The sequence below is a fragment of the Ambystoma mexicanum genome, chromosome 6p (genome assembly GCF_040938575.1).
Source record: "Ambystoma mexicanum isolate Mex_15411 chromosome 6p, UKY_AmexF1_1, whole genome shotgun sequence".
NCBI lineage: Eukaryota > Metazoa > Chordata > Amphibia > Caudata > Ambystomatidae > Ambystoma > Ambystoma mexicanum.
This window is the reverse complement of record NC_090935.1, coordinates 1,001,577,787-1,001,594,064: the sequence shown is the minus strand read 5'-3', so window position 1 is coordinate 1,001,594,064 and position 16,278 is coordinate 1,001,577,787. Positions and strand designations below refer to the sequence as shown.

The following is a 16,278-nucleotide window of genomic DNA, read 5'->3' as shown; positions in this document are numbered from 1 at the left end:
AAAGAGGACTTGTTGGAGTGGAGTAAGGGGTGGCAAGGCTTCCTCTTGAGAACTACAGACAGGATCTAGTTTACAGAAGCAACAATGGCCTGCAAGGAGTAACACGCTCAGGTAGTGAATGACCAGTCATCCCCCTTGGCTTAGTCTTGTTCTATGACTGGGCCACTAGTTGTGAGCTGCCTCAGTGCTGAGGGTGGCCTGGCCTATAGGGAACTCTGAAGATTTCCCGGTTAGCCTCTGCACCCTGGGCCTCTTTTGTGTGGTTTTTCCACATTTTCTCATAGGAAAAGGATTGGGCTTGGTGAAAATGTGTAATATGGGGCCACTTTGATATTTATTTTCAGGGCCCCTTTTGGTTCCCCGTCCACCCTTGCTCAGTGCCTCTTTACCTGACCTTCATTCCCTAAAGGTCAAACATACACTATGCATTCCCAAACAATCACATTTGTATCCATCTACATTGCAATGTATCTAGTGTCAACATCCTTTGATTATCAACCAGTCGTCTGGTGGCAACTGCAAAAACACATGGGCATTGGCCACTTCTTTCTAATAATCACTCATCAGCCGTGCGCTTCTTTGCAGATCCAACTGAATTGCCGTATTTAAGAACGGGCTGCTGTTGCTGGTCCATCATTATGCATTTGTCTTTAATGCTATAAATCTGGAAAAAATTATGGAATGTGACGTGATTTCTGTTCAGAAAAAGCTGGATCGGACTGTTGCCACACCCATGATGGGGTTAGCCTCAAATAACTTTACAAAGAGGTGGTTTTGCCTTCCAATGGCAGGATTGGTAAAAATAGCCGCGTGAGGGTTGTTATTCGGCTGCCAAGCGCCGACGGGACTTCAATGTAAAAAGCAACAATGTTATGCCGTGCAAAAGCGGGCAGTCGGTATAGGCTTTCTCGGAAGGCTCCCGTTACCTTCTCTTCGACACTTGAACGCGGACAAAGCAAAGCCGGCCTCTGTAGAGAATGGGCCGCGCTTCCATTATAGGCCGGGCGCACAGATAATTCGAGGTTAGGTCTCGGACCAGCTGCTGCAGATGTTTGCCAATGCACAGCGAGGTGGCTGCCAAATTGTGATCCGAGCCGTCGAGACCATATAACAGCCATTGTTCGCCGTCGCTTTGTACCATTGAACAACTGCACAGTCCATAGCCGCAGAACTAATGCACTCATTTTGTTCTGTGCAGTTGATGCTGTGCATTAACTCTTTCACTGTTTGGTAGTTTCAAGAAAAGCTCCAGGCGTCTTCTGCACGCTTTTCATGCCTTATGCCATAGAAACACGCGCGCGCCACAGACACACACACACTGTCCTTCTCTCTCTTTAAATCGGTATGTGTTTATTTTCCTCAGATGTGTTTGCATGTGGTGCTTGCATACGTGTGAGAGAGAGAAGTTTGCACTTATCTACCTCAGACCATAGAAACAGCTTTGCGAATGGGTGTCTGAGCGGGCACTTGTTTGCCAAGTACGAAATCACAGTACAGAGAGGAAAACCTGCTTTAAAGCGAAGGCAGCGCATGTTGTGGTACAGCGTTCATGTTAGGCGGAATCAGGGTGCAGTGCGCGAGCTAGCTTGTGGTTGGAGCAAATGAGTAGTTTCATTTCTGGGAGTTGCCGGGGTTTACAGCGAGGGATGGCAGGGCTTCTGTGCAGTTCTTGCAGTCTATTTGTTAAAAAGAGGAAAATGTCAGGTTACTGGACCACAGCTTGAGGAGCTGTGACTGTAGTTTGGCAGTAGAGCCTATGGCACGGCCCCAAAGGGGCTAGAGGTGCCAGGGCTTAACATGGTAGAGCCCCCCTCCCTTCCTGGCCCACTTGCTTCTTCTTAAGAGAAGGAGCAAGAAGCAGGGGTCACCGGGATGGTTATCCTGGAGGAAGAGGAAGCGGAGGCCAAATGGGGCTGGGAGGACAGGAAGGGGAGGAGGGCCCCTCCACAGGGCAATCCCCTGATTTGAGTGCAAAGGGAACTCTGCACCTCCAACCAGGTGACAACAGAGGCCCTTTTGAGGCCTTTGTATATGGGTGCACAGGGGGGAGCGGTCTCTTTCGCTGTTTCACCCCCTGCTGCAAGTCAACTTTGTCCCACCCACCAGACCCTAATATTACTTCTGTTGCAGGTTTTTAATGTGTTTTTTATGTATTGTCGCAGGCAGTTATTCGGGCGATCGAGCAGTGCCAAAACTAACCTCATGACGGAGGTAATGACGACCAGGAGTAAATGGCTCCCTGTTAGCCTAGCACGGTGGGGGCCGGGGAGGGCTGATGAATAGGGGCACCCACCATTTGGCGGTCAGCTTCCAGCCTTGGCTGGTGGAAAGGAAAGCATGACAGTGCTCCCGGCAGACCCTAAAATGCTTGGAAAAGAATGCATAAGAACAAAAAGACAGCTGACTGAAAATGAATAAAATGATAAAAAAGTAAAGAGGGGTGTGCGGATCAAGGCAGACCAAACTGAAGGTGCTGTCGATTGTCTGGCTGATTAAAATTAATGTGTGTTTTGAATTTTTGGTTGTAAATATGTAAGAATAAACTGCTGCCTTGTTTTGCCACAATAAGAAGAGCTTGGTCTTTTGTTGAGATAGGACCGACGGCTTTAAACCTAACATCTATCTCCAGGTATTCATGCAAATTAAGGTGCATAGTGATTAATTGTGTTGTATGTTGGAGGGAGGGTGGGGGGGTCGGTCAGTGGTTGACTGCCTATGTTCATGCTTACCAAGGAGAGGAGGGGAGGCAGCACACTGCAGGTGCAATTCCTATGGGTACATGTGTAACATTTGAGACCTAGTGTCACGACTCGCTCCCTTCGCTCCCGTTCCCACCACTTGGGGGCATGATTTGGGGTATATTCCCTACTGGACCTTTCCTCCGAACCTTATGCTACGGTGCTGTGATGAATTGGGAGCGCTAAATCCCTATTTTCCAAGCTACTTCCCTTCTGGATCCATTCCAGGTTTTTGGCAGCCAGCATGCTTCTTTAACCAAATGACTATGCTTCCCAGAATGCCTGGCCCACTGCTCCACCTCCACCCTTGCAGGACAAGTTTGGGTGGAGGATAGGCAACAGCTGTGGCTGCAGGTGCAGCAATCAGCACACCTGAGGCGTGTGCTCGTTAAGCAGCTTTAAAAGCCTCAGTCTTACTTCAGTCCAGCGCTGGTCATCGTTTGCAGTGTTCCTGTTGTGACTAGTCCCTTGTTCCTTGTTCCTTGCCTTTGTACCTAGTTCCTAGTTCCTGTTTTCTTGTTCCTCCGCCCTGAATCTCGGATTCATGCGCTAATTGATTTCTGCTCCCTTGATCCCCTTTTTGTCTTCCTCTGTTTGCAGGCAGCATTTCTCAGTGCTTTCCCCTTTTAGATGCAGCCCAGTTTGTCTGTGTTCTATATTTCTTTGACTCTGTCCTTTGCTGCTGTAAACCCGTATGCCTTAGCCTTCCTCTTAGATTAGCTTCCTGTCTTTTCCTTGGAGGGGTAGGGAGAAGTTTGCATTGGTTATTTCGTTTTTCCCTGCTCCTGATCCTTATTTTCTATTGGGATCCATTCCATGTTTTCCATTGCACTTCTGCATTTATTTCCCATTTGATTATTAGGTGTGGTGTGCCGTTGTAGCTAGCTCCTGTGTGAATGCTTATGTTTGCCTCACTAATTTGTAATCACTATTCCAACTTAGGTATTTAGTTTTCCTCCCATTGCTGTTCTAGCCTTTCGGGGTCCCAGTTTCATCAACAGGATTCGTGGGCTAGCTGACATTCAAGAGGTTTATCTCGTCCTCGTGAGTACAGTTCTTTAGTTCCCTTATTTAATACCATCAAGAGTGTTAGTTCACAGATCCTGTCATTGCTTGCCCTCCACGTGGGTTTAGCGCTGTCAGTACCTGTAACAGCAATTGGGGTAAGGCGCTTGCCGACTTTCCTCGCGGTCAGGTGCTTACCCCACATCCCTTTTCATATATTGGTTTTGATGTCACACTCTATTTGCACTCCTGGGTTCTACCATACATGAGTCGTTGTTCCTGTGTGCACATTTCCCTTGCCATATTCGCTGCCTTTGTACTCGCCTGACTAATCCTGACACCTAGGCACTGCAGGGAGCTCAGGAAAAGCAAACATCGCACATCTATTACCCAATTATTCAGGGGCCCCTTGTTGTAACCCCAGGGCATTTTTTGCATCTGAGTAGTGGTACCTTTTAGGGCCCCTCGCAGGCTCGGAGTGGCCGTCAGGGCAATAGGGCAATTCTCGAACAAAAACTGCAAAATGCTAGTGTGTGCCAGTTTTTTTGGTTGAAGTGGGCCACTTTTTTGGTCAATGTGGGCCAGTTTGATGAGTTACTTCCTTATGTGGCTAGTAGTTTTGACCAAGGTTGCTGAATAAATACTCTTTAAATTCCACAATTTGCATCACATTTTATCAAAAAACCCCCTGTCGGGTACTGTTCAAACAGTAAATCACAAAAGGAATGAATTGCCATTTGCAACTGTGGGCCACGTTTTCATTGGTGCCCGAGACAATTTTATGCCCCAGTTCGACCCCGGACCCTCGTTTCATTTTGGCAGAGAGGTGCATAATTTCTGCGACAAGATGCATGTTAAATAATAACAACCAACTGCGCTGAAAGCACCCCTGCTTGCACAGCTACTGGGTGAGGACTTTACTGGCTTAGCACTTAACCTCACTAGGGTAAAATAACATAATGCTGACGCTGCGCATGTCTTTACTCTAAGTGTCCTTAACCTGTAACCTGGAGTCATGCCTCGCCTAACACTGCACGCATGCCTGGAGTGAGAGGGAAAGCCGTGCCCCCCACCTCAGCACCGCCCGCCACTGACCTGCTTATGTGTGGCTCTTTATGACGACAGCGGTCACTGCATAGCACCTGAAGACCGAGGATTAAACAATGAAATAAACAACCACCTTGAGATGTGCGTTAAGCAGGGGTTCTTTCTGTCACCCAAAAGAACCCTTTCTAGATCATTTTTTGTGTTTTACTTTTTGAAAGACATATGTTTTGTGCCATTAGGTGTTTGAGAGAGAGGTGCGTATAGCGCCAGCGTCATGAGTAGATTCCAGGACACGAGTCCCCCAACGATATGATATGGCACTTATAATGCGCCTATAAACAAGTGCTTCAAGGTGCTACGGGGCAAGGGATGGGGAGCAGAGGGAAGGCAGACACAACGATCTTACAAGGCCAGGCGACATTGAGATCCCGCATTGGGGAAGGGGGAAAGTGTGAGGGGGAGGGGCAGTGCAGTACATAGGATAAACAGTACAACAAATAAAAATAATATAAAACAATAAATAAGAAGTGCGGCCAGCTGGTGGCAAAAGGGTAAGTGCAGACATCAGGTGTCAAGTGCTGGTAGGGGGCTGTAGGATACAGAAACAGCCCACGGATGTGCAAATGTTGCCAGAGGGGGGCAGTGCAGGTGTGCAACTGGCAGGGAGGAGACCTGGGCCTGAGAACAGAGGGCAGCCAGGTGACCAGTGCTGTTTCAGTTATGGCCAAGAGTTCAGCAGGGGAGAGGAGGAGAGAAAGCAGAAGCAAAGAGGAAGGTCTTGAGGTGCTTCCAGAACCAGAGATGGTTCTCCTCAAGTTTCAGGGAGGCAGGGAGGCTGTTCCAGGTGGAGGCCCCAGCTGAAGAAAGAGATCTACCACCACCAACTCGTTGCTTGGAGAAGCGACTGACTCTGAGGGAGTTGGAGGCGGATGAGCAAAGAGTTTGAGAAGAAAGATATTTAGGAAAAGAGAGTCAAAGCTATTGGGGGCCCAGGCCCCCACAAGGCCTTGTGGACAATGCAGAGGGTTTTGAACTTAATCCTCGCAACCACTGGGAGCCAGTGCAGAGATTTCAGTCCTGGAGAGATACGATCCCTGGGCTTGAGGCCAAGGACAAGTCTTGCAGTCCTGTTTTGGATGAGTTGCAGAGGGCAGAGAGTAGAGGCAGGCAGATTTAGAAAGAGGCTGTTGTAGTAGTCCAGCCTAGAGAGAACCAGAGCTCTGGAGACATTGAGCTTCTGGGGGAAGGAGAGGAAAGGAAGAATACCTCTGAGGAGGTGCAGCTGGTAGTGTGACTTCTTAGAGATGTCAGAGATGTGAGGAGAGAAGGAGAGTGTGGAGTCAAAGATGACCCGAGGTTTTTAGCCACACAGTTTGGAGCAGAAAGAGGGCCAAGAGAGTCCGGCCAGGGCCTCATTAACATATGTAATGGGAAGTGACATCACAGAAAGTGAACAGATGTTAAAGTGAAATATGCCTCTTTCATTTAATTTGTCTTTCTCAATCGAAGAACATGCAACGGACAAGAAATCATTTGCCTATTAGAAGACTTATCAGGAACGCCACGAAAATAACTCAAAAGAGAAGCGTTCCCTAAAATGTTGCTGACAAAGTAGAAAGGGGCATACGTTTTAGAGCTAAAATTCCCTTATTGGTATTTCCCTTTGGTATTTGGTACATTCCCTTATTGGTATTTGGTACATTCCCTTATTGGTATTTGGTACATTCCCTTATTGGTATTTCAGAGGCCTTGTCAGCAGACCTACACGTGATCTTGTGGGTAAGTTCCTCCCCTGATTCTGACCATATTATTCAAATCCCAGCTTCTGCACAGTATGTAGCAGGCTGTGCACACTAAACTAATTGAAACAAGCAAACAGTAACATTTTAGAATTCGTCCTAGGGACCAGTTGTTCAGAAAGAGGTCTGGAGGGACCCTGCTCCACAGTGTGACTACGGTACTAGAAATACAGTTTCATGGAGCAGTGACAGCCTCTTCCTTTCGTTTCACAGTGGTTAGCTACTGTTTCTCATTGTTTTTTGGTTTAAGGGGTTGCTGATTTTTTCTGGTATAACCCATTAATTAAGCGCTCACCACCGTGTTCAGGGGCATACTGAGCCGGTAACGTTCTGCCATGCGGCCGGTAAAGTATTAGGCCCGAGCAAAATGAGTGTATCAGCAAGCGCTTGGAGCCATTACGAGTGCTGTAACTCCCCTGAACAAGTGTATGATCGCTATTTGCACCCCTGGGTCCTTCCACGGTGAATAGTTTTAAAGTATTATTTTTTACAGGTGAAGCACCCGGTGCATAATGTGCATGCCCAAATTCCAAGATTGCTGACGCCATGGGACATAAAAAAGGGACTTAGTCCCTTTTCCACTTCTATGGCAGAGGCACGAACAGTGAGAGCATGCAGGTAGTTGAGGAGGAGGCCTCGAGGGGAGCAGATAAGTCGGCAGGAGGGAAGAGAGGGGTGCCGGTGGGCAGAACGCCAGGGTAGGCTTTCACAAAGTGGAGAGAGAGGGGAAGATGGACACAGGCAATAGGGACATATTATGACACCTGGAGGAGGTACTTCATAGCCAGGATTATGCACACGGTCACTGGCAGAATCTCACCACCAACCCAGCCACCTGATTGGCCCAGTTCTCTCACCTCAGTGACAGCATGGCCAATTAATACATCTGTGCAAGAAAAGCTAGTAATCCATTGTGGTATCACTGGGATAAATGGGATTTATTGGCTTGGACACAAGTTTAAGAATATGCTGCAAGTGTTTAAGAGAAACAAAACCCTACATAGCTGGGCTTGGAAATGACGCAAAAAAGGACAAAAATGAAGTGAAAAATGTGCAGTGCTTTTGGTTCCTGCATGCTATGTTAGTGGGATTTGTGGGATTTTGTACCGTACACCAGTGCCATTTAAATGTTTTCCAGGTGACCTTGTGGATCTGAAAGTGGTGTGGGTTAGGTTAGTGGGGAGAGAGAGAAATTACAAGATAGCTTTGCTGCTGTGTTGATGCATGCAGTACGGACGGAAGTACCCGGGTACTCTGTGCAGGTCGGGAATGTGGCACAGCATGTATGGTGTGCAGTGGGCACAGCCACTGTGTCAGCCTCATATTAGTTTAGGCTCCACAGCCTCCTCTCGTTAGTGTTAGCACACTTCTGGCCATCCACTTGAAATTGACAGGAGAACTGATCGGGAGGGTTCAGTGCTAGAGCCTATGGATGGGCAAACAAATACGTGTCAGTGGCAACCAAATGGGGGAGGGGTTTATGAATATTAAGTAAAACAATGAAAGGATATGAACATGTTAAACAAGAATTGGCAATAACAACAGTTTGAGCTTTTGTGTAGGCATGGGAAAGGCACTTGCCAGAGACCGCCGTAGAGGTATTAACTGGCTATTGATGGTGCAGGTGGATATTGGTGCGAGTACCTGGGCATCTAATAGCAGTGCCTGGCAAATGCCTAATACTTTTACACAAGCCAAAACTGTTGGCTTTGCCAATGCTTGTTTTTAACAGAACTTTAGTGACGGGCTGAGTTAGTGCTTCAATGCCAATTAAGTAATTATCTCTCAGAAGACTGCTTTGAGAAAACACTTGCAGACACTTAAGAGAACAAAGTTTGATAGTAAGGTTTGATTAAAGCGAGCTCAGAGTTCCCATGAGGAAGTGTTTTGGGGCAGGGCAAGAACTGGGTGGGAATGGCCATAGGGATTAGCACGGCCATAGGCAGTCAATTAACCAAACAACAGCTACAAGCTGTGTGACCCTCCTTTTTGCCATTTCTCCCCATCTGTACGCTAAAGCAATTGTTTCATTTTATAGGCGGCGCAACCAAATAGCCCAAACTAAAAACAGAAAGGTCAAAAGAAGCAATTGATGGACATGTGTGAACCACCGCTTCTTCACTACTGGTAATTACTCAGACGCACCACCCAAAGGCAGGAGGTGCAGGCACCATAGCCGAGAGCCCGGTGGTGAGTCAAAACGGACTTGCTGCAAACCCCAACACTCTGACGGTAGAGGCAAGACTGTTTCCAGGCAAGTGCAGAGATGCCTGGAATTCTAGACAGGAGAAAAGTCTCTGACAGTGAAGTGGCACTGCCATGGACATACACCCTCACCAACACAACGGTGCAGGCCAGGGTTGGACTGGAGCATAAAATTGTCTCGGGCACCAATGAAAAGTGGCCCATTTACAAAAGGCAAAAAGGCAATTCATTCCTTTTGTGACAGACTGTTTGAATAGTACTCAAGGGGGAGTTTTTTTTTATAACATGTCATGTAAATTGTGCAATTTAAAGAATATTTATTCAGCAACAATGGTCAAAACTAACAGCCATATGGTGAAGTACTCATCAAACTGGCCCACAGTGGCCAACAAGTGTCCCACTTTGAACAGAAAAAGTGTCCCACACTAACATTTTGTATTTTTTTGGTTTTGGCATTGCCCTATAGACCAGTCCAGGACTGATGCAGGCCAATCTCTGCGACGCTGTGCCTGGATGCAGAGATGCCAGGTAGCCCAACTTTCTCTCTATTCTGGGAATAGAAGAAAAACGGGCAATGGGCCTAAAATTTGACAGAAAAATGGTTGCATACTAAAAAAAATGTAATATGCACTTCCCGTTGTGGCAAGTGATTACATGTTAGGACGGAAGGGGGCACTCCTCCAAACACAAGGTACGTTTATGGCGGAGGAAAGAAAGTCTGAAAGGTGCATATCAGCACATCCAGAACCACTGAAGTCTGACTGTGCACCCGTGCGTGTAAGTAGACCTCGAAAATGATCTCACGCCTGCTTCCTTATAACATCAATCCTAATAAATCTTGCTAATGGCCTCAAAGAATGGCAAAAAAATGCCCAATCCGCGTTTAGTGCGCATTCAGGGTGCGGGGGTTGCGGGAGTGTCCCCCACTTCCCTAGTTTGGCATTATGGGTTCGGGGATTGTGGGGGGCCCCCGCTTACATGAAAAGGGGGGGGCAATTGGAAAATAAACGCATTCGACATTTTAGTAATGCAAAGCTGTTGACTTCGCAGTATTCCACCACGTTTTTTTCTACAACCCATTTCCCCTTAGACCCATAATGCATAATGAGGTTTTAACAGATATGCGAACAGCAAAGGACTGCATAGGTTTGTTGGGACGTTCACCAGGGACGTGTCGATTAGAGGGCTTAGAGCAGCCATGTATGGTCGTGTGAGAGTTCCTAAGATTCACTGTGGAGCATTCAGACGACCCTGTGTTTACCCATTAATGATGTGCGCCAGAAACTCCCCTGGTGTCACTGCCACTATGGTTATACAATAACCACATCTTTCAGATTTTAATGACTTTTGGTAACATGATGATTCACCCCTAAATCTATTCCATGCTATACCAAAGCGTTTAGCGTCCAATTTAGTTGCTTTTTCTCTTTGTTTAAAGACCGGCTATTTACCCACGCAATAGCCGGGCCATCACGAGATATGGCCACTAACATGCATTGCCATGCTTTACATTTATTAGACAATGATGAAAAGCTATTTACCTGCATAGTAAATACATCCACTACAATCCTCTGCTATAATAGTGAACAGGTGGAGTGTGGTCCCAGCGGACACATGCCTGGCCTACAGTTTGACATACTCCGTACTGGTGGTCTGAGTTTCAGCAAGACATTACATTGCTACTGCAATTATAGCCTGGCCGCATTGACCCTACCTGACATGGAGGTCATGTCTGCCCATAGCGTACTGCTTAGAAGGCTCCCTGGCATATTCTATCCTTGCACACGTATGTTATATTATGTTAACAGGCTTTTGCACTGCACCAAATCACCATCATAGTAGTTCAGAGCACCTGGTCATGCCTATGGAGTGGTGTACTGTGCCCCTACCAGGGGGTATCCAGATCTTGCAGTAAGAAAGAAAAAGGGGAGGACTGAAAGCTGATGCTACAAGCAGAGGGAGGAGGGATGCAGCGGGGAAGAAGGTTTTGGGATAGCATGGGTGCATGTCCACCACGCTACATGGACCATACTTCGGCAAAAGATAGACAGAGGCTGTGTCCTTAAGTACTGTAATAATTGGCTTGTATTTCCAAGGCAGATTTGGAGAATTGTAAGTTAGTACACAGTATAATTTTGGATTCAGGAGGGGCTTGTGTGCTCGGGCATTCCTGAAAGTTTGGTGATTTAGTTGCCCGGGCACCTCTATACTTGCACCCCAGATTATGTTAATTCACGGGAGCATGCCTTTTTTTAAATCCAGCACACGCAGTTTTCTTAAGATGTTTTGGAGTACAAAGACCACCCACCACTTCTGCACATGAGTCTGTGTTCTAGGAGGTGTCATATGCAGCAGTAACGCAGTGCAGAGGGAAGCAGGCTAGGCTAGGCGGCCATCTGCCCTCTCTGCTTCCGTGACTCCCTTTCCATGACTGAGACATGGCACGATCACAACAGCCGTCCTTGGACCTGTACTCACCGTTCTCCAGTGTAGCCCGGACTGCAGCGGCAAAGACCAGTCGCCGAATCACACGTCCCTCCGTTATGGCACTGACACTCCTGGGAGCAGTTCCTTCCATATCGACCCTCGGGGCAAGGTTGCCCACAAACTGTGCCCTGCAACGCAACAAGATAGAAAAGACTCAGTTGGAAGCACGGAGCACAGTGGACGGGCATTTTACGGATTAAGTGATGGTGTCTAAAGGTTTATGCCAGTGGGCCACTTCAGACAACTGCAGGAACAAAAGGATTCCAACTAACACACACATCGTAGGGGTGTGTGTGTGTGGGGGGACTCATTGATCCACTGATTAGTCAAAACCAGTGAGGCTTTCAGAACAAACTATCGCCAAATAACCACCAGTGAGAACCATTGGGCTTCATTATGCATTTAGCAGTAGTTCCGTCAGAATTACAGTCAAATTCCTTTGTTGCTACCACCACTCTGAAATTACCACCAGATTACAAGTGGGGGTATGAAGGTGTGAGTCCCCATTCATGGAGTACATAGGACTCCACGGGGACTTGCGGGAACTTCCACAGGCGTGAACTGCAACAGTGATACTCCCTCCAGTTTTTGTCGTTAAAGTGAAGGACTTACCTCCAGCAATTCGCTGGAGGTAAATCCTTCACTTTAACTTCAATCTCATAGGTGGGCAATGTGGCAAAACTGGTGGTAATTTCATCACCACCAGAAGAAGTGACATTAATGGAATTACTGTCAGCATTTTGCCACCCTGCCAAACCTGGATTGATTCCAAGTGTATGTAATTGTATTGTGTATATGCTCTTTACAGACATCCTGAAAAACAGACTGAATTTTACTATTTGGCCAGTTGACAAGCGAAGCCATACTAAGAACTGGGGGGTCATAAAAGTACTCATTTTTTGAAGGTGGGCCCGGATTTCAAAAGTCTAGATGAATGTCACACTTGAAATAAATGTGCTGCTTAAGACAGGTACGCTCAACATTTCTGGACCAAGTAAGCTATGGTGTGCTTGCCTATGCTTCACCGTTTGAATGACGACACTTGAGCGGAGTGTAATGGGATTTCAGGTCAGTGTATAATAACACTTAATGGCTTGTACAAGCACTCGCTTCCTCCTCTCCCGGATTCAGTTGGCTCTTTTTCCACCTCCCGGGACGGTGGTCTCGGCGGCTGTCTGCTGTGGGGAGACACCGGATGGTAAGCCAGATGGGTTTGTAAGTGTTGTTTTTACTCTGCCTGTGGTAAGAATGTTTCTACTAATTTCATTTCCTCCTTAAATTCCATGCGTTTTGGCAGTGATCTGTTTTCTGTGTCTCTGAAACTACGGCACTGAATGCAGCCGTTAAAGGGTTTCACATGCTCAGTAACTGCCATCGACCGAAAATAAAGGGGTCAGTGCATTGGGTTTTCTAGTTTATGTGATGTCTATAAACAAAGGGATAGAGCCTCGTGTGTAGCTGTAGGATGGAATGAAGACCTACTTCCATAAAATGTTAAGGGCACCCGTCTGATGGGAGCAGTTGTGGGCAAGCTGCAGACCTTGGAACTTGGCTACTAGTGTTCTTATCCTGACTTAGGCACGTGGCAAAATTGTGTGATCCTGTGCAACTAGCTCTCCGTTCCTCGAGTGGTTAACTATGACTGTAAGTAGTTTAAATATGGAGACAACAATTCTATTGTGTAATTGCCCAATAACATGTCCCTACAAACTCCTTGTCACATTCTGTATTTCTTAATATTTCAGCTAACCCTCCAGGTAAGTGGCATACCTGCCTGCTTTCCTCATTAAAACTCAAAAAATGCTTTGAGTAACATATACACAGGTCTCGGCCACTTGTTGCTATCTGCATTACTGTGTTCAGACCTGAGGCATCAGTAGAACACGCCACACAGAGGAGCATTTGTTCTGGATCAAGCACATACGAATGTTTTTCAAACATCTCCCTTAATGGTATTTACTGGTTTCAAAGAAAGCACGCGTATGTTTTTAAAGTTTAAGTATATTTTTGTGTGCCCAAAAATACGCAGTCCACAATGAGAACTACTTTTTTACTTCCTGCAAAATGCTTTTATTCTTCCAAAAGGAGGGAGTAAAACACCCTAATCTGAAATTGCTGTTCCCGGGAACGATGTGCACACAGAAGCAAATACCTTAAAAATCTGCATGCATAGAATCAATTGGACCACCCCTCAGTTAATCAGCTGATTGCATGTCTGAAAACAGGATCAATAGTCTCATCCCGTCTTGTTAAAGCCCTGCATGTTGCCGCCGACCCTTTTACACACAAGTCATGTGTCCAGTAGTCAGCCTTGAGCGTGTGATGCATGAGCAGGAGCTGGACTGTCCTTCTCAGCACCTCTCCCTCTTTGTGCATGACCAACATTACAACTGTGCAGGGGAAACTCATTCTCTCCAAAGGAAGAGCAAACAATGTATTGCAATATTTATTTTCAGTACTACTCGCTAATTGGATTTTTCATATAGTAATTGGCTGCAAAGGCAATTGTGCAGTGAAGTAGTTGATGAGGGGAATTGATTGCCTTTGTATTGATTTGTCTGCAGCAGTTAAAATAGGCCAGCGTCATCTTTTGGCCCACTGTTACCACGTAATATCGGGAACACATCGGAATCTCCCAGCGTGCCACACAGTCTGTCCTACTCCATCCCTGCTCCGAAGGCAGAAGCAGCGACCAGTGCTCCCACCCTGGAGTACCCAGGAGGAAAGGAGTAACCACATAACTGCCCCAAAGCAGCCAGCTGCACGACACAGCCCTGTTCTCCATCCACCTGACTCAGGTCTAGGGCTGCCATCCACAGGTCAGGCAGAGAACTGATGGGACGATTGTTACCTCATGACCTCGCAAAAACATACAAATATCCCCATAACCCGCACAGTCTGCCACACTCCATCCCACCCCTTGGGGGCTGGTCCAGCTACCAGTGCTACCTTCTGGAGCAATCAGGAGGCCAAGAACAATCACAAAGGCCCTCAATGGAAGGCTGCATGTGTCAGGCAGTGGCCTGATAGGCTGATTGGTACCACACAACAACTTCTTTGCCCACTCACTCAGGCGTCTGATCACCAATCAAAGGGTGGCTAGGTTAAGAGCAAGGTCTGTTAGGCCATCTTTGGGCATGTTCAGGACCACCGATTCTGCCCCAATTCTCTCCCTCCGTTGCAACCACCATATGAGTCCTACAATCATGTCATATGTCTTGGCTGCCTTGTTCTTCCCTTGTACCCACTTTAAATTAAATTGTCACCAAGTCATTTTTCACTTATACTTCGCTCCGTGGATGCAACGAAAGCTACATTACGAGGTGGGGGAGGGGGCAGCTAACCCTTCAAATTGTTGGGTGAGGTGTTAACTTCAGAGACGTGGGGAGGGGGAACACAGATTTGTGTGGGGGAATATAACTTCTTTATGCATTCTAATGAGACTATTCTAGTGCAGCCTTAATGTTACAAGCATGTAACTGTCTCCTTTTAGTCTGAAAACACTCACTTAAGGAGTGTTGTGAGAATGAGCAGTCTCCTGTCCCCTCTCTACCCTTCCAATCACTGCCCTGGCATGCAAGTACTAACCCCACATCACGATTTAAATTGTCTAAAAATGTATGCAGGTGCTAACAGTGAAATGCTTTATGTCACAGGGCCTTTGTTAACAGTGAAGCCCAGGCACCGTTTAACGTCTGTGTCCTGTTCTGTCTGGTGAAGGCTCTGTAGGTCAGCCAGGTCGAGTCAACACAGCCCATAATTTCGGGTGGGCGGCTGAAGCCTGGTAAGCTCAATGGTGTTGGACCACTCATATGCTCACACTCTTTGATTATACAAAGCATTGCACTGCATTCAGTGTACTAATTGCCTTCCAGTCGTTTTTGTCCTGTGTTTAAGTGCTTGCGTTTGCTTTCCCCGTGATTTAACTGCTCCTTGCTCCGTGCCTAAGATGCCCCTACAAATCCTCCTCCTCCACAACCTTTCTGTTCTTTCTTGCTGTGCTTCCCATGGTGCCCACCCACCCATCCATCTCTTCCATGCTCTGCCTAGCCTCCTTCCCACCCCATCCTTCAGCTTTCTCCCAAACAACATTTTCATTGCTCCACTTTCCAGAACCCCATCCATCCCAACATAATCTACCATACCCTTCCCTTTCATCTACTTTCACGACTACTTTGTCTGCATCTGGGAGCTCGCCCCGGGTTTCTGAAATGCTCAAACCCTGTGCAATAAAACCTCCTTTGCATCACCCCAAAAACGTCTTGAATGTTATCACCAAAACACGCATGGCTCCCACGACACTGACACATTGGCACTGACTTTGCATCGTTCTCTGAGACCCCTTGTCTTTCCAAGAAAGGTACCAGTGTTGTTCGGTATGGATGGCAAAGGAGGACCACCATTCCCCCTCACCCCCTCCACTTCATCCCCTCCTCCTTTGAGCACATCTCTATGCAAATCCTTGCTCCCACACCTCTTTCATTCTTTCTCCTCTTCCATGGCTCCCTCAACCTCTTCTTCTCCAATCTTGACCTTCTACTTGAAACACTTCCGCTGTCATAATGGTTGACGTCAACCTCGCCAATATGACCCAAGGCTTGCCAGCTGGAACTTGTATCCACTCTCTCCCCCAACTCTCCAGCCAACCTCTACAACTCCCCCTCCCACCCACAAGGCAAAGCTCTTTATCTCACATATCTGCCTTTAGGCCTAGTATGTTGTGCTCCACAAAATGATAACTCCCCTTCTAAGCACTTACTCATTCACTTCACTATCTCTAACCCCACCCCACTTTTTGACCCCATTTCCTTGACCTATCACCATAAGTAAATTCAAGCCCAATCTGTGGCCCTGTACCTAACAGAGGTCAAAGTCTCTCTCCAAACTCTCGGTCCACCACTTGCTCACTCCACTGACCTCACCTTCAATGGCTTCCACTCTGAACTGTCCACCCCATTCAATGACCAGTATCCTGAAGGTTCCTTCACACCTCCCAC

At 47.0% G+C, this 16,278-nt stretch overlaps 1 protein-coding gene across 1 annotated transcript in view; it reads right to left on the bottom strand.

The window, feature by feature from the left end:
• MEGF10 (multiple EGF like domains 10) overlaps window positions 1-16,278 on the bottom strand; it is a 373,462-nt gene that overhangs the window by 164,045 nt on the left and 193,139 nt on the right. Inside the window, exon 8 of the mRNA XM_069625609.1 lies at window positions 11,273-11,409. Coding sequence (XP_069481710.1) covers window positions 11,273-11,409 — 137 coding nt within the window. The remainder of the gene's footprint in view (window positions 1-11,272; window positions 11,410-16,278) is intronic.